The following is a 24,935-nucleotide window of genomic DNA, read 5'->3' on the forward strand; positions in this document are numbered from 1 at the left end:
TAAGATTTTATTTAAGATTTTGGCACCTATATTCATCAGGCAGATAGGTCTAGAATTTTCTTTCTCTGTTTTAACTCTTCCTGGTTTAGGTATCAGCACCATATTGGTGTCATAGAAAGTGTTAGGCAGAGTTCCATCTTTCCCTATTTTTTCCGAAGAGTGTAGAATTGGAACTAATTGTACTTTAAATGTTTGACAGAATTCACTTGTGAATCCATCTGGCCCTGGCGATTTTTTTCTTAGTGTAATATTACTTTTTCTAACCATTTTTTTGGCAAAGTTTTGAGTTTGACATTTTCTTCCCTCTGCCCCCGACAGAAAGCAATCTGATTAGGGGCTCTACATTTATTACCAACATTCAGTTTCTTCTGATATCCCATGACATTTGTATATCCAAGCCACCACCCAATCAGTGGCTCCAACTCTCTGTTCTTTGATGGTACAAAAATGACTGCTCTAAATGACTTTGTCAGTGACCTCTTTGGGGTGTAAGCCCCTAGTCATGAGTTGTCCTAGTCAAAGGGCATGGATGTTTTCATCATTTTATTTGCATCATTCCAAATTGCTTTCCATCTGCCAGTATTTATTAAGCACCAACCCCTTGCTAGAGCTGGGCTAAGACAAAGATCCAGTATTCCTTAGGAAGGGAATAAAACATTGACATGGCCAAAGGAATGCCAGGGGATGCAGGGCAAGGCGGGATCAGAAGCAGTTGGCTGGATTCCCAAGAGTCTCATGGAGGAGTTGACAGTTGGAAGGAGGAAATCCAGCTTCTCAGATAGAGGTGAGGAAGGAGTGTGTTCCAGGCCTCTGCCAAAGGTGGGAGACAGGAGAAAATGACTTCACAAATGTGTTACTTGGTCTGTTTATTTATTATTAAGAGCTTTTATTCGATAATGATGTTATTATTTTTTATTGGGAGTTTTTATTTATCTTTAATTGGCCAATATCTACCTTCTCTTTTCCCCCTCCCTTTGCTAGAACTTGCCGGTCCAATTGAAAACATTAGAAAAAAATCACCCATCCGTTATACATGTCTAACCTATCCAAACAAAGTTCTGTGTTGGCCAGTCCACAGAATCATGACACTCTCTCAGGAACTGGGGAACTTGTTTTGTTGTTTGAATCCTACTTGAGCATTCCACAACAGTTTTCTGTCATCATTTGTTCATCTGTTTCCCAATTTATGGACACCCCCGCAGATGCCTATTCTTTGCCACCTCAAAAAAGAGCTACAGATATTTTTGTATAGCCTTAGGGTTCGTTTCTGACTTAGGACTTGTTTAGGGCTCTCTGAAGTTTCTCTTCCTCTAAAGCATTCTCTTCTCCTCCTCTTTCCTTGTTGAGCAAAATGGGTTTCTGCACCCAACTCTCTCTCTCTCTCTCTCTCTCTCTCTCTCTCTCTCTCTCTCTCTCTCTCTCTCTGTGTGTGTGTGTGTGTGTGTGTGTGTGTGTGTATTTGTTTTCCCTAGAATGAGAGTTTGAATAGAGAATGAGTTTCCAAATGGAGGCCACTCCCCTCAACACTCACCTCAACACTCACCTCCTTATTTGTATAGATGTCACCTTGTATACCCTGATTATGTAAAAATAATTGTCCCTAACCTCCCTTTCCTACTTCTCTCTCTCTTTTCTTCCTCTTCTACCTGCCTCCCCCCACTCCCCCAAGTATATTCCTCTTTCTCCCTTCTTAAGCTCATGAAGACATAATAGAACCCAACCCCACCTGCACTTTGTCTCCTTGAGCTTCCTCTATGGCCCCTGGTCATGACAATTCCAGGAAATCCAAACAGATCATCTCCTCATATTTGATCGGAAGCAGTTGATCCTTGGTCAAGCCTTTGTCATTGTCGATTCCTATTTGCCTTTATGTGCTGCTCTTGAGTCCTGTATTTATAATTCAAAGTTTCTCCTCAGCTGTGGGCTTTTCATCAGGAATCCTTGGAAGTCTTCTTTTATTCCAGGTCCATTCCATCTCCCCCAACCCCTTCCCCATGGCATTATGCTCAACTTTGTTGGGTATGGTGTAGCCTTTGTTTTCTGGAATATCCGATTCAAAATTCCCTGCTCCTCAGGGTGCTGGCTTCCTAAATTGTGGTCCATGAACTGGGTGTCTCTGGCTGCCTGCAGTTAGTTTTGTCTTTTGCTCTGGTTATAATGTTCCTAGGAGTTTGCTTTGGAGATTTCTTTCAGGGGGTGGCTAGCAGATTCTCTTTCCAGTTTGCCCTCTGGTTCAGAGAGATCTGATCACTTTTCTTCCCATATGATACCTAGCTTCTTTTTGTGCTCATGATGTTCAGGTAGCCTGATGATTCTTATATTTTTTTCTCCTTGGTCTGTTTTCCAGGTCCCCAGTTTTTTTTTTTTTTTTTTTTTTTTTTTTTTTTTTTTTGCTATGAGATACCTTACACTTAGTAAATTAGTTTTTTTTTTTTTTTAGGTTTTTGCTTTTGTTTTCATTTTTCTTATTACCTTAGAGAATTATTGTTACCTGGCAAAGTTCTATACCTCTTGGGTCAACCTCTTCATTCTCTTTCCAGTTCTTTCTTCCACAGCTCTCATATCTTTTCCCATTTTCCCCTCTAGCACTGACCTTCCATTTCTAATAACTTTTTTTTTTTAGATTTTTTTGCAAGGCAATGATGTTAAGTGGCTTGCCCAAGGCCACACAGCTAGGTAATCATTAAGTGTCTGAGGTCGAATTTGAACTCAGGTCCTCCCGACTCCAGGGCCGGTGCTCTATCCACAGCGCCACCTAGCCGCCCCTCTAATAACTTCTTTAAAAAGAAACAGAAACCTCTTGCTTCATATCTTCCAGGAAGAGTTAAGTTTGTGCCCAAGCTGCAGTTTCTCTCTGAACCTTTGGTTGCAGATGTTTTGGAGCCCTTCTCTTCTGGCTCTTGAGCTTTCCTGCCATCCTAATAGTCCACTAAGGTGGAATTCTTTTTTGTTTTCCTTTTTTTGCAGCCTACTTCTGACTTCACAACTTCTGGAGGGAAGATCTGGGCAGGTCCTCTTGCTGTTCCTTTGAGTATGGTGTTATCTAGGATCTCAGGAGCACCTTGAACTGGAGACCTACAAGCTTTTGGTGCTCCCAAAGGGATCTGATCCCGGATGAAGTCTGCCTGCTTTCTCTGCGCCGCCGCCCCCCCCCCCCCCCATGAGAGTTCCTTCACCTTCCTGATCTAGTTTGGAACAACAAGAAGCTTTCATCGGGCTTAGCCACAACCAGCCAGCTAGCAAACTGTATTGGTTCAAAGTGATAGAATTGTCAGCTCCCCTTTGGTTTGGGATGTCCCACTCTGGGACCCCAGCTGCCCCACTGCTACTGCTGTCTTCGGGATTTCCTTCTTTCTCCACCCACTGGCTTTGACCTCTCTCCTCAGGAACATTATTCTTCTCTGCAGATTCCCTTCCTAGCCTGTCCTGGATCTGTGCCTCAATTTTTGTCGTTTGCCAGGCTCAGGATTTGGTCTGGTGCATGTTTTCGATCTGTTTGGAGAAGAGCATGGAAGGGATCTCTCACCCACCCCTCTCTTCCTCCCAGTCTGCCTTCTTGCCTCTGTACTCTCCAAATATCCAGTAGCTGTTGTGGGCCTAGCGCCCTCAAGGTTGCCTGTCTGGGTATCATCTGTGTAGAGCACGAGAGTTGATGAGTTCACTAAAAGAGGATATAGAGAGGGGAGAGTGGGGGTGGGGGCTCAGGCCAGAGGCCAAGGCCTGGAGACTGATTAGTCAGGTGGCACCTCGGAGTCACTTCCATTTTCATTTCTCTAACTACTAGTGATTTTGAGCAGGGTTTTTTTCCCCCGATGACCATTGATGTTTTGGATTTCTATCCATAATCTGGGTAATTTAGGCCACCGGTTGCTAAACTAAGCTGGCTGCTCCGCCAGCTAGGGTGTTAGGAGCTTTGGATTTTGGATCATTGAGTTGGAGTCCTGGCTTTGCAGTGAATCATTTGGGTAAAACTAGGCAGACTGCTTTCCCTTGAGGCCTCTGTTTCTTCATTTGCAAAATAGTGCTCCTTTGGTTTTGCTACCATCTCTCTTGGGATTCAGATGCCAGAGGAAACTCTGATAGAGTCATAAGAACTTCACCAATGGGTAACTGGGTGGGCTTGGAAGCAAACTCCAGGAGCAGGGCCTCCATGACAAATTGGAAGTGGCCGATTCACCCTTTTCACAGATGCTGTGTCTCCCTTCTGGAAATTTGGGCCACCCCACAAACAAAGAAGGCTGGCAACTGTGGCTTGGGACTCAGAGACTCTGGCTTTCTCAGACTCAGATCACTTTGAACAGGGGAATCTCCGGGTCACAGTTTCCTTGTCTGTATACCAATCCATTTGGGCTAGAGAACCTCTGAAGTACATTCTGGCTCAAAAGCTAGGCTTAAATCCTGGCAGTTGCTCCTTCCTCTCCTGAGACCTGGTTTGGCCTCAAGCACCCACCCCAAAGTCATTACCTGCCTCTTCCACAGGGCGGGCAGGCAACTAGCTAGTTTTCGAGGAACCTGGTATCCTGGAATTAAGAGACTGTTGAAGGCTAAGAGGCAGATGATTAGAAAGTTGGGCCCTTTGCCTTGGCTTCCCAGGTCTCCTCTTCAAAGATCAGACTTGAGTTCTTGGCACATGTGCTCCTCAACAGCCTTAGGATACCAAAATATTTGGGGTAACAAAGAACTGAAAACAGATTCGGTGCCCATCAGTTAACAAAGTGGTTAAACAGATTGCCAGAGAAACTTGGGGATACTTGTCTAAGAGAACAGAAGCAGGAAAATAGCCTAGCCAATGACTCTTGCAATGTATGGCTGGGAAAGGGTTAGGGTTAGCCTGAAGGCTGTGCCATCCTAGGGATTCATTATGGCCCTGAGGAGGGTTGAAGTGGGAAGGAAAGGGCTCCAGATTTGGCAGTGTCTTTCTGAAATCGTAGCTGGATTGACCTGAATCAATTGGATTAAGTTATGTGTAAATTCTTAGTCCATGATTCAGTCATAGTTCCGAGTGGTGTGTGACTGGCCTCTGTTCTACTACTGCCTGTTAGCTGTGCTAGCCTTGGGCAGAACTGTCCTCCTGCTGGCTCTGGTTTCTGTAAAATGTCTTCTGAGAACCCACTGAGGAAAGTCCTAGGCCTTTGAAAAAGAAGGCAACAGAGACTCAACTGGTCTACATCTGTAGGCTGGAGCCCCTGAGTCACTTAAGCCACCGAGGCAGGCCAAAGAAGGTCAGAGAAGGCAATGCCTGTGAGCTGGAACCCTAAACCAGACAATGAAAGGTGGTGGGTATGAATGCAAGAGTCCTTCAGGAAGCTGGGATCCTAGGAAAGACCTGGCCCCTTTGGGACTGACCTGAAACCAGTCTTCAAGCTGTCCCTTCCACACACAGACCTGTGGTTTCTGCTTCGTCTAAAATTTCCTGAACCATCTCACAGATTGACTGTGCTGACAGGTCGCTGCATGCAAATTGTGGGCTGGTATCATTCTCATCCCCACGTAACCGTGTGGCCTTCCCATGTGGGTAAGTAGTGCCTGGCACCCGTCCCTGCTGAATCGATGGTGATTGAAGTGGTGGCTTGTGGCTGCTGATGTCACCGGCCTCCACTGACTCAGTGGAATGACACAGCTAAGGGAATGGTACTTTATGGGTATGGTGAAGATGGTTTTCCTGGACTTGCTGAAAATCAATTGGGGGAGAAGCCAACTTTAGCTTTGGATTAGTGGGAAATTTTGGCAAAATATAGCCAGCTTGTCCTGGCCAGAGGATCATGGGGTGGGGGTGGGGCAGAGGGGTGATGGGAGAAGGGAAGAGGGAGGGAGGGAGAGAGACAGAGATATAGAGGGAGACAGGAGAGAAAGAGAGAGAGCTAGAGAGGGCTCCCAGAGCCCCAAGCTAGCCAGCCCAAGAGGCAGCTCTGCAGAGGACACCTGACCTTTGTCTGCTTTTCTACTTCTAATGCAGACAGAACACCTGATAATGAGACTAGATTTGTATTTTAGCCTAGAACTGGGATTTCCTCAGCCAGTTCTACCTGACTTCCACTGAGCTGGAGCCAGGATATGGTTCTCAAAGGCAGGAGAGTGGCTCTTTATCAGAGGTTCAGAGAAGATCCCCTAGAGCCCAAGCTAGTTCATGGAGGCCCAACAGATCACATAGTACCCAGGTCTTCTGCCACCAGAGACCATGGTCTGGAGGTGCTCCCGCATGCTGTTCACTTAGCTGCACTTTTGCACCACCCTCCCTTGTTGCTCAAGAGATGATAGATGGCAGGGACAGGATGAGATAGATAGGTTTTCAGACTCGGTGGGTTGGCATAAACAAAGAAACCAGGGTCACCAAAGCCTTCCCAAAAGCCACCAAAGAAAGCTGAGAGAACTTTGGCCTAGATTAAAACTCCCCAACAGCAATCTTCTCTACCATCCTCTGAGTGAAGGTTTGACTTGGAAAACTTAAGGAGTGAAATAAATTGGAATTCACGGCCTCTGGGGGAGGCCCTGCAGACTAACTGTTCTTAAGACTACTTCCAGGGCTATCGTTCTCTGATGTTATGATCTGTGAGTGATAAGGTGTCATACAATGACCACATAAGGGAAAGTGAGTACAGCCTTGCCAAGGCCTTTTTCTTATTTGATCCTGACAAGAACCCAGGGAGGTAGGTCCTGTTGTAATCCTCATTTTACAGATGAGGAAACTCAGGTCAAGGGGAGTGCCAGAAACTACAGAGCTAAGATTTCCATGCAGAGAACCTAAGGCCTTCTGACTTAAGAGACCTGAATTTTCTCCACCATGCCACTGGGTGTCTCGAGGGTCCCTGAGCCCACATCCAGGGCCACATTCTTTAGCAGCTTCCTTTGTTTCCTTGCTTAGTCATCTCACTTTGTGTATGGAACAGCACCTTGGGGAGCACCCCTCTAGGAGATGAGTAACAGCATATGATATAGATGCTGTCAAGACATTGACACTAGTGAAACGCCTTGGCCTTTGGCATGGCCCTCCACTAGACCTCCCTAAATTGGATTTCTCCTTGAACACCTAGCATAGGCTTCTGCAAGCAAGAGATAGCCAACGAGTGCTTATGAATGTCATTTATTTATTCATTTTCCCAATGATACTTAAAGATAGTTGTTACTAGTCATTTTTGTAAAGTTCCCCCCCCCACCCCCGCTAAGCTAGCAAGTCATTATTTCAGTCACTGCGAAAGAAGAATCAGAACAAAAGGGAAAAGCCATGAGAAGGAAAAAAAAACATCAACCAAATTTTTAAAAGTGAAATAGTCTGCTTTGGTCTGCATTCAGTCTCCATAATTTTTTCTCTGGATGTGGATGGCATTTTCCATTGCAGGTCTTTTAGAATTGTCTTTGATCACTGTATTGCTGAGAAGAGTTAAGCAGTGATCATCCCACAATGTTGCTGTTAAAGTGTACAATGTTCTTCTGGTTCTGCTCACTGCACTCAGCATCAGTTCATGTAAGTCTTTCCAGGTTTTTCTGAAATCTGCCTGCTCATCATTTCTTCTAGAACAGTAATATTCCATCGCATATTCATATACCACAACTTGTTCAGCCATTCCCCAATCGATGGGCATCCCCTCGATTTCCAGTGCTTTGTTCCTATAAAGAGAGCTTCTATGAATATGCTTGTACATGTGGGTCTTTCCCCCCTTTTGGGGATCTCTTTGGGATATAGACCGGGTTCTGGATCAAAGGGTATGCAAGGTTTTATTGCCCTATGGCCGTAATTCCAAATTGTGCTTCAGAATGGCTGGATCAGTTTGCAACTTCACCACCGGTGCATTAATGTCGCAGTTTTCCCACATCCCTTCCAACATTGATCATTTCCCTTTTCCTTCATATTAGCCAATCTGATAGATGTGTGAGGTGTTAAGTTTTAATTTGCATTTCTCTAATCAGTTGTGATTTAGAGCCTCTGTGACTAGAGATAAATGCTTATTTGATAGCTCTTTTGGGAAACTAAAATCTCAATACTCTTAAATAGCAGTTTCTGAGTTAATGTGGATTTTCATTTTTTTAAAGTATTGATTTATATTTAGGTTACTTGAAAGGACAGAGGATAAAATTTCACCATTGCATTTTGAGAAATTCCAATGAAGTAGGACCCTGTGAGAGCCTTCAGTTGAGCATCTACTATAGCCTGGCAGTATTGTATTCATCCCATCATTGAACCTCTTCAAGAGCTTTTGGAAAGACTATGGATGGACAGTTACGTTTTATTTCTATCTCTGATATTTAGATATTCGCACCCAAGCCAATTACCAGATGATAGATGAGTGCTTTGTGGGAATCATTTTCTCCTGTTTTGTTGAAGACAACAGCGACAAGGTATGTTATATGTGGCGACAGGGGAAAAAATCCTAGCTGGGTGGTTTTGAAGTAAAAAGTTGCTATTCTGCTGCGATTTCTTTTTTGAGTTTCTAAGTGATTCAGATCTTTTCCAGTTCTCATTCCTCTGAGCCTGAGCTGGTCTCGGCAAAGAGAGATAAGTTTCCACTTCATGCTTTTTTCATGGGAATCAGACCGTTGAGGCTGCCCAGTTAGCATCTACCTCAAAGCCTGCTTCAAGGCTCATCATGTCTGCACAGCTTCTTGAAGTTGAGCCTAGAATGCTCCTCTCTGGGTAGGACTTGTCCACTAGAATTCCATGTCATCAGCCAAGCATTTGGGACTCTGCTTTTGTCCTCTGTGTGCCAGATTTGGTCTGCCTTCTTGTCTGGGGTAAGCCAGACTTGTGGTTTCTTTGGCTTGGGGCATTCTTTGATATGGAAACCTTCCCGGCAGTATAGAGCAGCAGCAGTTCACCTTGGATGGAGTCTTGGAGATTAAACAGTGGCACTGAGAGGCCACTGAAAGTTACCAACCAGTTAAGTGACTCGCCAATAGGTGTCCAAGCTGGGACTTGAACCCAGATCTTCTTGTCTCAAGAGTAGTCACAGTGTCTCTCCTTATGGTGTTTATGCTCTTTTTTACATTGAATTTTTTTAATGAAACTTTTTTTAAAAAAATCTGCCTTTCTCCTTCCCACCCTCATATTCCACTTGAAAGAAAAACAAAAGCCCAGTTACAAACATGTAGTTGAACAAAATCAATTTCCATGTTGTCCAAAAAGGGATGTAGCTACTTCTGTGCTTGGGCTCTACCTCTCTGAAAAGACATGGGCCATGTTTCACTGCGAGTCCTTCGGAATCCAGGTTGGCCAGGATCGGCATTCCCAATGCTTCCAAAATTGATTAATTTTATGATGTTGCCAATACTTGGAGATGGTTTTCCAGGGTTGGCTTGCTTTACTCTTCAGACAGGTCTCCTCTGGTTTTTCTGCGACCATCTCCTTCACAGCACAATAGGATGCCATTGTCTTCCTATAATACAACTTTTCCCAATTGATGAGTCTTAGCACTTCCTCACTTTCCTCTTATTTGCCATCTCAAAAAGAGCTTTGGATAGTTTAGAAGTCCTTCTTTAGACTTTGTTTTGTTAGGATGATTTCTCACTTCACCTAGCCTTCCTCTAATTCCCCCTTCTCTCCCCCCCCCCCCCCTTCTCTCATTACCTTGCTGACTACCCAAGGCGAGGCTACAAGGTGGTTTTCTCAAAGCTGCTTCTTCCTTTCTTCCCCTAGTATGTTGCTCTTCTCCTTTATTTCCATTCTTCTTTTAAGGTCAAGCCCTAACAAACCACTCCTAGGCCTTGATTCCCTCTATAACCCCTGACGATGCTAGGATTTAGAGGGGACATGTGCATTATCTCCCCTTTATTAGAATGTAAACAGTTTGTCATGGTTTAGGCCTTTGTGATCATTTGGTTCCTTTTTTACCTTGGTTTCTCGAATGCCTGTGCAGGAACTTGAAAGTTTCTACATAGCTCTGGGTTTTTTCCCTCGGGAACCTTTGGAAATCCTCTATTTCCTCAAATGAGCCACTTGCCCTCCTATTATATTATCCTCAGTTTTGCTGGATAAATTCATCTTGGTCTCAAGCCCATCTCCTATGCCTTCTGAATATCATTTTCTAAGCTCTTTGCTGCTTTGCGGTGGGTGGGTGGGTGGGTGGTCCTCATCTTACGTCATGGAAGAGGACCAAACTGGCATTGCTCTGTTGGAGACAAATGACAGCAGGTACGACTGTGGCTGTTTGGCCCAATCTGAGCCTGGAAGATGGCGCTGCAGGTCGGGCACGGATAGTCCGGGGGACATCGTTTTGAGACTCCTTTCTCCCTTTTGATTTCTCCAGGCTGGCCGTTTACTCTATACTTGCTTCCAGTCCATTCAGAGCCACAAGAATGCTGAGTGAGTATCACAACCCCATGTAGACACATGGCATCCATTTGGGGCCTAGTAGTTTCTCTTCCATTTTTTCCCCTCAAGCAAAGCTGCTCAAGGAACACTTTAGACCACCTTCATCCAGAATCATCCCTGAATTGATGGTGCTACGAGGAAGCTTGAATCCCATAACCAGCCTGAGAATAGAACTTAACTCGTAGAGAGAAGCAGCCCCCTAGTGGAGTGCTGAGGACCAACTTTGGATCAATGGGGGCACGAGGGGGGGTGGGCGGGACACTGGGCCAGGCATGTTTTATCACCCATTTGCTGACAGGAAAGGGCATTTCTCCACTGAAAGTTTTCTCTATCACTGAGAGGCCAGGTCCAGACCCAGAACCTTCCCATCACATCAACCTTACCCTTTCCCTTCATCCCTTCAGCATTTGTGGATTCTGGCCTAGCAGAGCTATAAACTGGCTTTCAGATGCCCAGTTTCTTCTCAGAGTCAACTTATTGATGAATGAACCCTTGCTCTCGGGTGGCCTACTTCCACATGTTCATTGGGTGAATCTGTCTTATGGGGGAGTGACTCTTTCCATAAACTCTGATTTCTTGACATAGTTTTAGAAGAAAGGAAAGAACATGGGCTTTGTCACTTGGCAAGATTACCATAAAGGTTGGGCTGCCAATTCTGTCAGTGCTGAAGGGCCTTCTAGAACCATAAACCGGAGGGTTGGATAGCTGGGGGAGGGATAAGGGGAAGGAAGAGAGGAACAAATGGGGACAAGACAAGCAGGGGGTGGGGGCAGAAGAATGAGTATTCCCTTTTAGCCTGCCTTGCTTTGCCTTCACTGTCTAGGTGAAGCAGCTTTGGAAGAAGCAAGTTACTGGGGTTTCAGAGCTGTAGGAAGCCAGATGCTCTGTTTCAAGATAGCAAGAATGTCAAATGTTCAGTATTGGAGTTAGCAACATCAAGTGCCTGTGCAACCAGTCATTTTCCCCTTGCTCTTGTAATGGTTCTTTTATCTTCCCTTCATTAATAGTCTAGTCAGCCTCAATGTGTGTGGATTCCCTTGTCACTCTAGGCTTGTGGTGGCCTTGGCATGCATAGGAAAGGTTTCAAAGGGTGCTGACTAGCTCCTCTCTGGAGAACTCTGGGTAAAACCTGAACAAGAAGCCCTTAGCCCGCCCTAAGAAAGCCTGGCATCTGGTAGTGGAGGAAGCATTGGCACCAGTGGAACCCTGGAGAGGACCAGCTTTGGCAAGCAGTTTTGGAGTTCCTCAGTTCGACAGACACTCTGGATGCTGACCCAGAGAGGCAGCGGGTGGATGCCCGCAGCTGGAGCTTCAGAAGGCCATTGGCTCAGCACACTCCCACCACGGGAGGCTGCACCTTGCCTCCCTGGAGGAAGTTAGTGAGGGTTTTGAGCAATCTGCTAAACTGTGAGGAAGACTTGAAGTTTGAATCATCTGCAGTCTTGGAGTTCGGAAGGGGCCAAGTTCGTCAAGAGTTGGAACCCCACTGAATTGGAGGGGGGTTGGCTAGCTACCAGACTATTTTGAAAGGGGTAGAGGGACTGTTTCATGACTTTCAGGCAGATCCTTCTGCCACCAGAGTGGAGGCTGGACTGGAGTGAGGAGAGGCTTCAGGGAAGGGGACTGACTCAGTAGGACACTGGGATGCTGGGGCTCTCCACAGTAAGAGTGATGTAGGTGGGAAAGAAAAACAGATCATTACAACCCAGAGAAAGAGCTCCAGCAAGTGAAGAGGTCCTTAATGGCCACAGGGGTTTGAGGTACCGCAGATTCACTGGGCCCTCCTCCCTTCCCCCAGGCTCCTTAGATGCCCCTTCAGGGTCTGTGGCAAGGCGGAGGTTTGGGGAGGGGTCCAGGGCCTACCTTGCAGAGTCTGCCTTTGGGGAGTGTGGGGGAGGTCTTGTGTTGGGGAGATGGTTTCTGATCAAGGTGGTAGAGGTCTTTGTAGGAGGTGGTTTAAGATGGCTGTCTTGCCTGGTCATCTCCATTGAACTTGGCCCAGGGGTGAGAGCATGGCCAAGGTCTAAGTCAAAGCCAAGAGGGAATATTTGAAAGGTGCAAAGAAGGTTACGAGGACAGGATTTGAACAGTGCAGAAAGCTGACCAGAGTTGTTTCCGTTGACAGTGTTTCTTTCCTATGCCTACAATTCCCTGCATCAGTAGGAAGGGGGGACAGGGATGAGTTTAGTTTTGAACATGGGGAATATTTTAGAGATAGATGCCCAGTGGACAAATGGAGAAGAAAAATTGGAGCTCACCAGAGGGATTGGGACAGGAGAAGAGAATCCTCAGCTCCCATGCTGAGGGCCGTGAAATAGTATTGAGGGTGCCGAGAAGAAGGTCCTGGCCAAGCCTAAAGGGACACCTCCCCAGATTAAAGTCTGTGATCTGGAGGAGTAGCTAGCTAAGTGGGAGGAGAATCTGAGGAGTCTGGTAGCCCCAAAATGGGAATGGAAAAAAGGTAGTTGGATGGGGCCCTTTGTTTTTCATGTAGTTTCTCTTCAGTCTTTTCTTTTCCAAGGAAATTATTTAAGGAGCTCTTGGAGTTGAGTTTTTAGCCCAGAGAAAGTGTATTGGGCCATTCAAATGGAAAATAGGAGGCAATTCCAACCCATTTGTCTCTCCCCAGGACTCTAATCCTGGTCAAAGAACAGTGAATCAATTAGCAATTGAAAGAGAACCTCTTTTGAATTGGGTGGGGAATTTGGAGATCTCTGAGTTGGAGGAGTGGCAGACCAGACCCGGCCTGAGCTCCAGGGACTCCCCACTCCTAGTGGAAGGTGGGCATACCCACATGCAAATGGAGTTTTTCCTACTTGTGGAGGTCAGGAGCGACCTCTACCAAACAATTGTAGGTCAAAGGTCCAGGTGAGGAATAAAATCCCAGAGAATTTCAGTTCTGACCCATATCCAATTTAGGCTGGGCTTATGTGGTTGGTCCACTGAGTTCAAATCACCTCTTAAGTTTGGTTACGGCCACATCTGGCAAGCCGAAAGGACCAGTGGTAGACGGTTTTTTGGTCAGCTAATTCCAATAGTCCCGGCTCCACGATCCTCAGCCACTTGTGTTTACATGGATCGGTGGGAAGTGTGGCCTGGCCGAACAGACCCAGGCCCCACCCCACCTCTTCAGCTCCTTGTCCATGGGATGGCTGGATGGGCACTTCCCCCAGCCTCTCTCCCAGACCACCCTCTGGTTACCAAGACTGGGAAGTTCCTGAGGAGTGGCTTGTCTGTGTCCAGGAAGGGCCTTTCCCCACCGGCACCTCCCTTCTTGCTGAAATCTCGTGATTTGACCAGGCCTCAGGCTTCTTTTTGGCTCCTTGGTCCTCGCCCTGGCTGTATCCCCACACAGCATATTAAGGGGCTCCACGCCAGCCTGCACAGAATGGCCATTCCTGGGCCTTGAGTTGAAGCTGCCTCAAACGTTTGCCTTTTACAGGTATGAGAGAGCTGATATCCCCCTCCACATCGTGCCTCAAGACACCATGGGAAAAGCCTCCCTCGAAGCAGTCATTGAATTGCCCAGGATTTTGTGCCAGGAGGAACAGGATACCTACCATAGAATCCACAGGTACTGTCCCCGCAGCCATCTCTCTTTGGGATGTCGGGAATGTCTGTGGCTTGGCTCCTCCTCCCCTCTTCAGGGACAGGAAGTGCATGCCAGTATTCTCCGGCCCATAGTTTTGAGTCAGAGGAGGGCCCAGTGACACCCCAAATGCAAGTTGTCCTGAATCCTTTCTTTCCATCAGATTTCTCTCCTTTACTTCTAAATGCCCACACATATACTACATTCAGGGAAACTGATTGCGGACTGGGAACTCTGTATCCTGTTCTATTCTCAGAGTTACTGGGTCCAGCTGACTGGGATCTAGAACTTTTGCTTTCTAGCCTTGTCTTGAGTACTGACTGTCCACTTTAAAGACTGGGAATTTGTGAGGGAAACGACAAAAGGCACACAAGGGCACCGAAGGAATAGCTGGTGTCAACCCGAAAACTGTCAAAACCTTTAAAATAGAGGGTTCAAATACAAGTAGAGGTTGGGGTGGCTAGGTGGCACAGTGGATAGGGTACTGGCCCTGGAGTCAGGAGTACCTGAGTTCAAATCTCGCCTCAGACACTTAATAATTACCTAGCTGTGTGTGGCTTTGGGCAATCCACTTAACCCTATTTGCCTTGCAAAAACCTAAAAAAAAAAAATACTACTGGGTTGTTTTTTTGAAGGCATCACCTCCATCGTGGGTAGGGGGGAAGAGCCCCACAAAATGGTTTTTCTGTTCATTGTAGATATGTGAATGGTTTCACTTTGCTTGGTGCTTCCAGAATAATTCTGGCTTAGGGAGGTGTCTCCAGAGAACACTTTCACATACTCAGACTCCATCTATCCTAACCAACTGGGGCTTTAAGGGGCACACTTTCAGCCATCAAGGGCCAAGTTGGAGGGCAGAATTTTCAGCTTCCATCCTTCCCACCGCTCCCATCAGAGGAGCCACGGGCATCCCCCTGCCTTGGAATCATATTGTGTTCATTCCAGATCCATACTCTGGGTCTTGCCCTCACCCGAAGCCAGCATCGGTGTTTCCCGTTCTCAACCAATTTTGAAGAAATAACTGGGAAATATCCCTTTGTTAAGTTTGGTAGCTCTTGGAGAAACAAAAGGACCACAGCCTTGAATCATCGAGCCTTTAGTCATTCACTTAGATGTCGTTTCAGCCTTACCTCGGTCATCTGGCCAGTTGGTGCCTACTCTATGTGGGGCACTGCATTGGCCACCCTTGGGGAGCTTCTAGTCTGTCTAATGGCAGTATGGCCAGCCAAAATCCAGGGAAAAGGTCAACAGAGGAGAAGCCCCCAGAGAAAGGGCATGGTGGCCAAAGAGAAGAGGAGCCAGGCATAGGTTAGGGTGATACCCCTGGGCAGCTCCATCAGATGGGGGCTTCCTACACCAATGAAGTCATTCTGAACCAGAAAAGAAAAATCATTCACATTCGATATCTACCTGCTTGGTGGAAGGCCTTATTGATAGGCTTTGTTTAGTTGTTTCATCGGGGTTTTCTGAGCAGATACAGGAGTAGCTTGTCACTTCTTTCTCCAATTCATGTGACAGATGAGGAAACCAAGGCAAACAGGGTGAAGTGACTTGCCCATAGTCACACAGCGAGTCAGTGTCTGAGGCTGGAGTTGAACTTGGGTCTTCTGAGTCCAGGGCCCAGAGCTCCCATTCCACTGTAGATGTTCTGCTAACCACAACTCTGTTTTCCTTCAGCCTTACCCACCTGGATGCGGTGACCAAGATCTACAACGGTTCAGGTAAGGTACCCGGGTGGGAAGCAGGGGGCTGAAGCCAGGTGTTTAGGCTTCTCAGTAGAACCCTTGCTCTCTCAGGGTGGACTGCCCAGCCCCAAGAATGGATTCCTCCCAAATCCTGCCTCCGAATGGAAGGCTGCCTTTGATCAAGGCCTTGGAGTCAGCCCACTGACCCCAGAGGGCCCACCCAGCTCAGGGCCCTCCATCCTGGGACTGGAAGACGTTTGAGATCGCAAAGAAAGAGTTCATAGGGAATGTCAAGGGAAGCAAGCTTGCAGAGATTTGGAACTTGGCCTTTCCAGTCACATTTTTGAAAATTCAAGTTTGAAAAATGAGGCTGTTATACTGTTATTAAAAATCCGCTTAAAGACAAAGGTCTGTGGCAGGCCTGTACACAGTATGACACACAAGATGATCCAGGAGGGAAAGAGCTCCAGGCAGCTGCTCCTAGGATGGGTGTGGAGGCTGGAAATGGAGAGCTAAAGGTAGAGGACTGCTTGGAGATCAGAGGCTTAAGGAGAGGAATCATAGGAGACAGAAGGCTGAGGTAGGGCGCTTCACTCTTGGGCCTTAAGAAGATACTTTTGCAGCTGTGGGGAAGGTGAGGTGGGAAGAGGAAAGAGAGAGAGAGACAGGAAGTGGGGAGATTTGGAACAAGGCTGTGTATGTGGAGGGGACAGACTTCTCTGTATCTGTCACCCCTACCTTTCTCCCTTCTCTCATGACCCTGCTCACTATTTCACAGACACTGACTGCACTGCCTCACTTCTTCAGGCCTTGGCAGAGGTGGACCTCAAAATCCCAAGAGGGATTTCAGCCTCAGTGTCACTTCTTTTCCACCATTATTGGTTCCCCCCATCCCTACATATTTATCTGTGAACATTACTGTAATACCACTGTGCTGCCCCCTCCCCCATTCTCACCTTGGACCTCATGACCCAGGCCTAGAACACAGCTTGATGTATATGCTTAAGCAGTGCATGTGGAGCCATTATTGGGGTCCCCCTCAATTGGGCTGTTCCAGTTCTAGAGAAAGTTGTCTCTCACCAGGGCCCATATGGGCAATTTACTAGGAACCACATGGGACCACACACTGATTGAAAAATTGTGGTCTTAGATTGCTGTGGAGGTGGGATATGGGGCATGTGAGGGTATGTGATGTGGGGAGTGACTAGGTATGTATGGGGTGTGGGGGGTATATGTGTGGTGGTGGTGGGGTATGGCCACACATCATAAAAATGCCCCAGCCCCACATTTTGCCTGCTGTCCAGTCCCCAAAGAAGCAAGGAGGGCAGGAAGTTGCTCCCTTCTGAGGTAGCTTCCTGATGCTTCAGGGATCACTGTTCTAAAACCAATAGAGACGGCAGAGGCCCCCTTTGGCCCTGCCCGCTTTTTGCAAAGAAACTGAAGCCCAGGGAAGTCAGGGAACTTGCCTAGGATCACGGTGAGTAAATAGCAGAGCCTCCATTTTAACCCAGTTTTCTTAATCCCAGAGCCAGGATTCTTTCTCCTAGTCCCATGTGTTAGTCCTTCTTGCCCTCCCTCTGATCACATCCTAAGTAGCAGCAGGTCTTGACATAAGTCAGGGAGTAGAACTGGAAATGACGGCTGCCTGAATGGACCTTTTGGAGCCGACCACGCCTCTTCCTCCCATTGAGGCACTCGTTTCTTTGGTTGCTGCCTCAGAGCCACCTGCCTGTGCCAACTGACTGTTAGGCCCCTTAAAAAGAGTTGCTGGCTAATGTAAATGAATCTCTGTGAAAAACCAATCTGGGAGATGGTCTCGAGAAAGTGACGGACGTTTCCGTGTGAATTTGTGGAAAACCCAACTTCTGATGTGGCTTCAGATCCTTAGGAGCTCTGTGACCCCAGCAGGGTGATCAGCCTCTGACTGCCTGTCTCACCACCTGCCAAATGAGGCTAGTGTGAGCCATGCTTGTTGTGAGGGTCCAGTGAGATTCAAGGCTCCCCACCCTCTCTTGTCAGGAGGTGGAATCCTATTGGGTTGTCCTCGGGCCGAGAGCCGAGTGTTTCCAAATCGTTGCCACTTTTGCTCCCTTTGGATCACTTGGCCTCCTAGTTGTACTTGCTTCACTTTGCCTCAGTTTCTCATCACTGGACTATTGTGTCATTCATGTAGCCATTCATCCACGCAGAGAGATTAGTACCACTGGGCCTTTTCCTGCTTTCCTTACTGTCTTGGATCTGGAGGCTTCGTGGTGGGACCACTGAGGCAAAGGCTGGGTCTGCTTTAGTGACTCTGGGGCCCAGTTCCACCTTTTTCCTCCACAGTGCTGTACTTGTGCAGGTGTAATGTCTCTAAATGAGGGCCCCCTCCACCCCCCTATCCAAACCTCCCTGCATCATCCATATACAGATACCACCTCAACCCTCCCACCTCATTGACATGATTGAGAATCCATTGAAATGACAAAGTATGTCCGTTGGGTTTGGGGTGAATGTAGTTCTGGTTAAACAATACTTTTAGTTCTATAGAGTAAATGTACACTTGCCAACCCCTCTCATCTGTGGGGTCCCTCACACGGTGAAAGGGCTTGACTTGCTTCCCTGTTTTCCTAAACCCAAGGCTATCCCCTTGGAACGGGGGAGGGTGGCTCCACTTGACGGAGGGTCTTAGAGGTCAAGTTTCCAGAGGAGCCCTTGGGAAGCCCCCCCCCCCTTCTTCCCTATTGCCTTGGCTCCTTGCTAGTGCTTTTTGGTCTTGGGTGGTGATTTGGCTTGTCTTTTTCTTCTTGAAGTGTTTACCAATAACATGTGCAATAAGATGACGGCCATCAGTAACCCCCTCATGCAGTGGTTGGAGGACAGGCAGGAATATAACCGCAAGCTACTTCTGGAGTTGGAAAACGAGAAGGAGAAATTGATGAGGGAGCTGGCCATCCTGGATTAGGGTGGCCCAGTCTGTATTAAAGCGGCCAGTCTCTGTTAAAGTGGTCCAGGCTGCATTATAGCCGCCAGTCTGTGTTAAAGTGGCCCAGTTTGTATTATAGCGGCCAGTGTGTATTAAAGTGGCCCAGTTTGTATTATAGTGGCCAGTGTGTATTAAAGTGGCCCAGTTTGTATTATAGCCACCAGTCTGTGTTAAAGTGGCCCAGTTTGTATTATAGCGGCCAGCCCAATTTCAATAAAATGTTGAATCTTCTACCTGCTTCCTTGGCAGGCCTCACTGGATGGGGTAGGAGCAAAGGGGCATAGAGCCAAGTTCAGCTCTCTTTCCCTTCCCCGCCCCAGAAGGGAGAGTCTGGGTCCAAGCTCGGCACTTCTTGGGACCCCACACATCCTCCTTCCAGCCTAAGTCCCACCTCACAACAGGAGGAACCAGAAAACAGCCATGCTGGGAATATAACGAACAAGTCTCCCCATTTCTCCTTCCTGGAAATTCCCCCCCTTTTCTTCGCTAGGGGTTACCTTGAGTTCATGCTGGCCTTTGTTTAATGGACTAGATGGAAGTGTACCATCCAGTGTTGTAATTAGGGGTGGCTTGATGGGGCAGAGTGCCAGTCCTTTGGGCATGAATGCTTGCCTTCCTGAGGTCTGATGTGGCTTCAGACACGAGCAGATCACTTGACTCTGTTTGCCCCAGTCTTTCATCCGTGCAATAAGCATGAAAAGAAGCGCCTTCCTCCCAGAGGAGGCAAATAGGATTGGGATTAACCCCTGCTTTCCCAGACTTCCAAGTGCAAATCCCAAACCTTTCTGCCCACACCAGCCTCTTCTGAGATGGCTGGTGCCATTGAGGCACAGATTTAGGAGGAGGTGGCTATCGTGAACTTGAAGTTCCAGGGACGCAGGGCTAGTTGGGAACTTCACAAGGGCCTTGAAAACCGTCCAGGTAAATGAAGGTTTTTCATTGGCCTGGGTCATCCTCAGGTGACATTGGGGTCTCCTGGACCCTTCTGGTGCTGGGGCACCTTGTCAGCAACTGCCAGTGACTTGGGGTTAGAGATCCAGTATCAGAGGAGGAGGCTCCAGCCCAGGGAGGGAGGAGCAGTCCCCATGTGTGCTGGGTGGGTTGGAGGGAAGAGGGGAGCTTAAATCCTAGCATGGCACCCAGATTGGCTGAGGGTAACTGTCATCAGTGATCATCTTGTCAAATGCCCAGTAGGAGCCAGACGCCTGATGGAGATGTTGCACGCTCAAGTCGGCCCTGGGGTTCTCTGTTGCCCTGGAGAGTGGTGGGAGCAGGAGATGACGGCCCCTTTCTATGTCATCCCAAAAGCCCAACGTGTCATCTAGTGGGCTGGGGGGCGGGGAGACACCCATTAAACTAAGCTTAGCACATCAATATGGAGTGGAATGTGGAGAGGGAAGTCACGAGAGCATTGAGTAGAAGAGAATGAGAGGGAAATGCAAGAGGAATTGTGGCTGAGTTGGGCAGGGCTGTGTAAAAGAACAAGTGGGGGGGGGGTTGGGTGCCAAGGGGAAAGATGCCCACTCAAGCCATGGGTTTCATGTAGGACAGTGGTGGCAGGCCTGGGCCTAGCAGGGGCTCCTGGGCACAAAATGCCAAGGGATGGTGCAGTTTGGGACTGGGGGGGGGTAAGCAGGAGAGTCGACTGCTTTTGAGAAGTTTGGAACTAAAACAAGGTGGGGGGGGGGGGTCGCTATAAGTTAAAGGGCTAACAGAATCCAAGGGCCTGCCGAGTGTTTGCAGCCAGAGGAGAGGTGCTTGAGGGAGGGATGTGAGGACCCAGCCAAGGACCTGGGGAGCGGTGCCAAGAAGAGCCATCTCTCCTGAGAGTGAACAAGGGAAGCCAAAAGCACTTTGGGAACGGGCCAGATGTGAAGAGCAGCTGGCTTGGACTGCAAGCACATCCCTGGCAGCACCCTGCCACGATGGGAGCAGCCTCCGTGAAGGGCACAAGGGGCCCAGCCTCCCAGCGTGTGCCCAGCTTGTGTGAAGGGCACATCATGTCCACGAAGAGCACCTCCCCGATGGTGTGCACGGCTTCTGCGAAGGGCACATTGCCCACGTGAGGGGGGCATCCCGCCCCGGGCCAGGTTGCTTGTCCCCGTGGTGATGACCACCTCCACGTCGTGCTGGGCATGCGCCCCAAGATGGGTGCTTCCCTCTGGTCCCGGGATGGATCCGTGCCCTCCACTCCCACCTGTCTCCGTTTCCCCCTTTGCGAAGTGGGGCCCTCCCCGCCGGGTGGGGGGGCGGGGGAGAAAGCTCCGTGGGGCCAGCCCGGGCCCGTCAGCCTTCAGGCCGAGGTCCGGGGCCCCCCTCCCGTCAGACCCTGGCAGCGCCGAAGGAGTGTGGGCGCGCCGGGCCCCGGCGGCTGCTTCCTTTGCCCTCGGAGGGGAGCTCGGGCCCGGGGGGAGGGGCGGCGGCGGCTTCGGGCCGGGCCGGGCCGCGGTGGGGGCGGCCGGCCCCGTTCGGCTCGGGGCCGGGGGGGGGGGGGGGGGGGGGAGGGGGCCGAATCCCCGGAGGCCCTGGACCAACCAGCGGCCGCGCCCGGCCGGCCCCCCCGCCCCCCGCGGCCCCCGGCGTTCCAGGACGCGCGGCCGGCGGCTCCGGGCGGAGGCGGCGGGCGCCATCTTCGGCAGGCGGGCGCCCTGGGAGCGGCGGCGGCGGCGGCGGCGGCGGCGGCGGCGGCCGCGGAGAGGGCGGAGGAGGAGGCGGCGGCGGCGGCCACGGCGGCGCGGGAGGGGGCCCGGCCCCGCCCCCGGCCCGCCGCCGGCATGTCGGGCCAGTCCCTGAGCGACCGGCTGGCGGCGGCGCAGCACAGCGTCACCCGCTCGGCCGTGGCCAAGGCCGTGTGCAAGGCCAGCACCCACCAGATGCTGGGCCCCAAGCAGAAGCACCTGGACTGTGAGTGCGGGCGGGGGCGGGGGGGGGGGCGCGGAAGGGGCCCCCCGAGGCCTTCCCGCCACGTCTCTTCCGGCGAGGGCTCAGGCCGCGGCGTCTCCCCGCTGCAGACCTGATCCACTGCACCAATGAGCTGAACATGAACATACCCCAGCTGGCCGACACGCTCCTGGAGAGGACCAGCAGCAGCAGCTGGGTGGTGGTGTTCAAGGCCCTCATCACCACCCACCACCTCATGATGTACGGCAACGAGGTGAGGGCCTCGGGGAGGGGGCGGGCGGCCCATGTGGGGAAGGGCCTCCGGGGCGCCCCTCTCCTGGCCCTGGCGGACTCCCCGTGAGGTCCGAGGCTTCTCGGCCCCAACGGGCTGCCTCTCGGAGGTGGGCACCTGACACCGCCCAGGGCCCCCCCCCCCCCCGGCTCGGGGTTCCGGGCACAGCCCCAAAGGCCCCCCGGGGTGGTCGGCCGGACGAGACCGGGGACCTGTAGGTGGCACCCCCCCACGAAAGCCACGGGGAAGCCGATATGCCCCAAATCGGCACCCTCCACGCGCGCCGTGGAGAGCAAGCACACTAACGGCAGCTTCCCGATCCTTTGGACCCCTAGCGTTTCATGCAGTACCTGGCCTCACGGAATAGTCTGTTCAATTTAAGCAACTTCTTGGATAAAAGCATCTTACAGGGTAAGATCACGGCTCAGATGGCAACGAATCGGGCGCTGGGACAGGCTAGGCTAGACCTGGCGACCCGGAGCGCGGCCCGGCCGCTGCTCTCGGATCGACAGCGGGGGCCGAGCCTAGAGGAGACCGCACCGAGGGTGGGTACCCACAGACGGAGTCTGTCCGTGAGGGGCCTGCCCGTGGATGAGGAGGCACACGGAGGCGGGAGGGGAACAGGGATGCCCCCCCCCTACTCAGCAGCCCAAGGAAGGGATGCCTGAAACTCAGGCCCGGGTCTTTCCACCTCAAGTGTCGGGAATGCAAAGACCAATTTGCCTTGTTAAGGTGGCAGCAACCTCTCACCCCCAGGCCAGGGCCTTGAGAAACCAAGAACCCAGCAACCAACAACGAGTTGCAGGCCTGAGTCTGAGACTGTGACCCCTCGACCTCCCCCCTTCCTCCCCAGGGACAAGCAGGAAATGCTCTGCCAGCCCCCAAAGCTTTGCCACCCCTCTGCCTTTGCTGAGGACCTCCTCCAGGGCAGGCGGCTTTTGATCCACAAACCTGGACTTTGATGTTGGAACAATATGTTTCTGTCCAAAACCTGTGGTTTTTTTCCTTTTCAAAGAGAGGCCAGGATTCTCCTTTCCTTAATCACTCTCCTCCTAGAAACAAATGACGGGGCTAGGGGAAAAAAGCAACAACGAAGTCATCATCCACTCCATACTTGATGGAACATGGGGCCTTGTTACATTTCATAACTCATCTTGGGCCTATATGTAGCGTGATGACAAAACCAAGCAAGAGAGGAAGTCATCAAGGGCTCCACAGTCTCCATCCCGTGCGTCCATTGAAAGACCAGGGCCTGCTTGCCAACTTGGGGTGCCTACAATCTCCTCCCAGATCTCCCACAGACCTTCCCTTTTCCTTCTCTACAAAATGAGGTGGTCTCCCACTCTGGCCAGATCACTTGGAAAGTCTCAAAGCCTTAGCTCAACTGATAGCTTGGTTGCCCCACTCAGACATAGCCCATGGCCTGCTTGGCAGCATCACCATGAGCCCGCCTCCTAGCTTCCTTGACCTCTTTCATTAAAAAAAAAAAAAAAATGCTGGCACCTTTGGCCTGGAAGCAGAGAGGGGCCAGCCCTCTTGATCAGCAGTTCCAGGACTCAGTGTTTTATTGCAGAAAGGGGGACCCTGGAGTGTGCAATGCCCAGGCACAGACTTGGGCTGAACTCATGTCTAGCATGCAGAGATAAATGTGAAAATAACCCACACATGTCTCTTTTTAGGCTATGACATGTCAACCTTCATCAGACGCTATAGCAGATACTTGAACGAGAAGGCACTTTCATATCGACTGGTAGCAGTTGACTTCACCAAAATGAAAAGAGGGTTAGTAAACCTTTGCAGGTTTTAAAAAAGAAAATGCAGCTGTATCGACCATACTGCTTCTGACGAAGCTTTTCCAGAGCACCACCAATTTGCAAAAAGCACCAGGGATCTCTCCCACTATTCTGCACTACAAGTGGAAAAAAGCCCTTGGTGGGAGTGCAAAAGCCCCCGCTCCTCACCTCCCGATAGGCTACTGCCAGAATGCTGATCCCACTTCATTGGGGGAGGGGTGGACATGGCCACAGGACAGGCAACAACCCTGCTAAACCGTGTAGACCTTGCACTGTGTCACGCTCTACTGAACCATCCATCCACGGGTGCTCATGTGTATGTTGAGTGTGCACTCGTGGTGCACACATGTTACCCACACACACATGTGTTTTCTCTTTGCAGGCCGGACGGAGTCATGAGGACTATGCCTACCGAAAAGCTCCTGAAAACCCTCCCAATTATTCAGAATCAGCTGGATGTTCTGTTGGATTTTGATGTGAGGATTGGCTTTCTAAATACATTGCAATTGCTCTCTTGTTTTCCCCTCATTACACTTTCCCTGGGAGCCATCCCATAGAATCCAGACTTTTTTTCTTTAAAGACAGTCAGCCCAGTGAATCCAACGATACAGTGAAAAGAATTGGGCAAAATGTGGCCAGTCAGGGGATATGGAGGGTTCCTTTTCTTTAGAGACCCAGCTCGTTTTTCACATTTTTAAAGCATTCATGTGTGATTGTTGTCCAGTTTGTGTATGGGATAGTCTTTCCATGCCCTTGGTTCTCATCACTGTGGACACTATCACTTTGACTCTGAATCTGTTCACCGAGGTCTTTCCAGTCTTCTCTACCTTCATCACACGGTTCATTTCTGACAACCCAAGAATCCCTCACTATATTCATGGAGCATGGTGTATTGAAGTCATTTCCCCAGGCCGGGAGGGCATTTACTTGCTTCACCAGTTGTTTATTATGCCCAAAGGGTTGCTCTCATGTTGGCAGTGCCTATGAGGACTTTTTTTTTTTCTTAGTGGCTCCTCTAAGCCCAGACCACAGAGGGGTCATCGTGGCCCCTCGCTTAGTCCCAATTCCATGGGCTTTTCTAACTAGTTGTGCCAAAGCACCCAGAGGCCTATCTATCCCTCCTGACCCAATGGTCAGCCTTGGAATCGGTGATGTGGGACAGCCAGTAGTAGTGTCCAATTCTGCTTGCGGCAGCCATTTGTCACTAGTCTAGTGGGGACCCAACAGCTTTTGCTTTGGGGATTTCTCTTGTCTTTGCCTCTTGGCTCCCAAACCCTCCTCTGAGCAATTCGTTAGAACCCTTTTCCCCTTATTGCTTTCTCTCCTCAGTTTAACTGTCTTAATTTTGCTCGATTACCCATAAGGTTTTGAATGTCATACAATTGAGTCCCTGCATTATCTTTTCTAAATCAGCTCTGTCCCTCATTG

General features: G+C 49.7%; 2 protein-coding genes across 6 annotated transcripts in view; both read left to right on the forward strand.

The window, feature by feature from the left end:
• The window catches only part of BRCC3 (BRCA1/BRCA2-containing complex subunit 3), a 36,751-nt gene extending 17,971 nt beyond the window's left edge, over nt 1-18,780 (forward strand). The window contains exons 3-8 of the mRNA XM_074207961.1: nt 5,428-5,515; nt 8,246-8,334; nt 10,239-10,294; nt 13,746-13,877; nt 15,570-15,613; nt 18,370-18,780. Of these exons, the coding sequence (XP_074064062.1) occupies nt 5,428-5,515; nt 8,246-8,334; nt 10,239-10,294; nt 13,746-13,877; nt 15,570-15,613; nt 18,370-18,521 (561 nt within the window). The 3' untranslated portion in view covers nt 18,522-18,780. The remainder of the gene's footprint in view (nt 1-5,427; nt 5,516-8,245; nt 8,335-10,238; nt 10,295-13,745; nt 13,878-15,569; nt 15,614-18,369) is intronic.
• A 2,492-nt stretch (nt 18,781-21,272) lies between these two features.
• The window catches only part of VBP1 (VHL binding protein 1), a 55,955-nt gene continuing 52,292 nt past the window's right edge, over nt 21,273-24,935 (forward strand). For 3 of the 5 annotated variants that reach the window (XM_074207637.1, XM_074207631.1, XM_074207632.1), the window contains exons 1-5: nt 21,274-21,446; nt 21,554-21,696; nt 22,050-22,125; nt 23,394-23,496; nt 23,890-23,983. In XM_074207637.1, the coding sequence (XP_074063738.1) occupies nt 21,317-21,446; nt 21,554-21,696; nt 22,050-22,125; nt 23,394-23,496; nt 23,890-23,983 (546 nt within the window). In that variant the 5' untranslated portion in view covers nt 21,274-21,316. Of the gene's footprint in view, nt 21,447-21,553; nt 21,697-22,049; nt 22,126-23,393; nt 23,497-23,889; nt 23,984-24,935 lie in introns of all 5 variants that reach the window. The other 2 variants (XM_074207630.1, XM_074207633.1) reach the window with 1 other exon arrangement.

Source organism: Macrotis lagotis, chromosome X (genome assembly GCF_037893015.1).
Source record: "Macrotis lagotis isolate mMagLag1 chromosome X, bilby.v1.9.chrom.fasta, whole genome shotgun sequence".
NCBI lineage: Eukaryota > Metazoa > Chordata > Mammalia > Peramelemorphia > Peramelidae > Macrotis > Macrotis lagotis.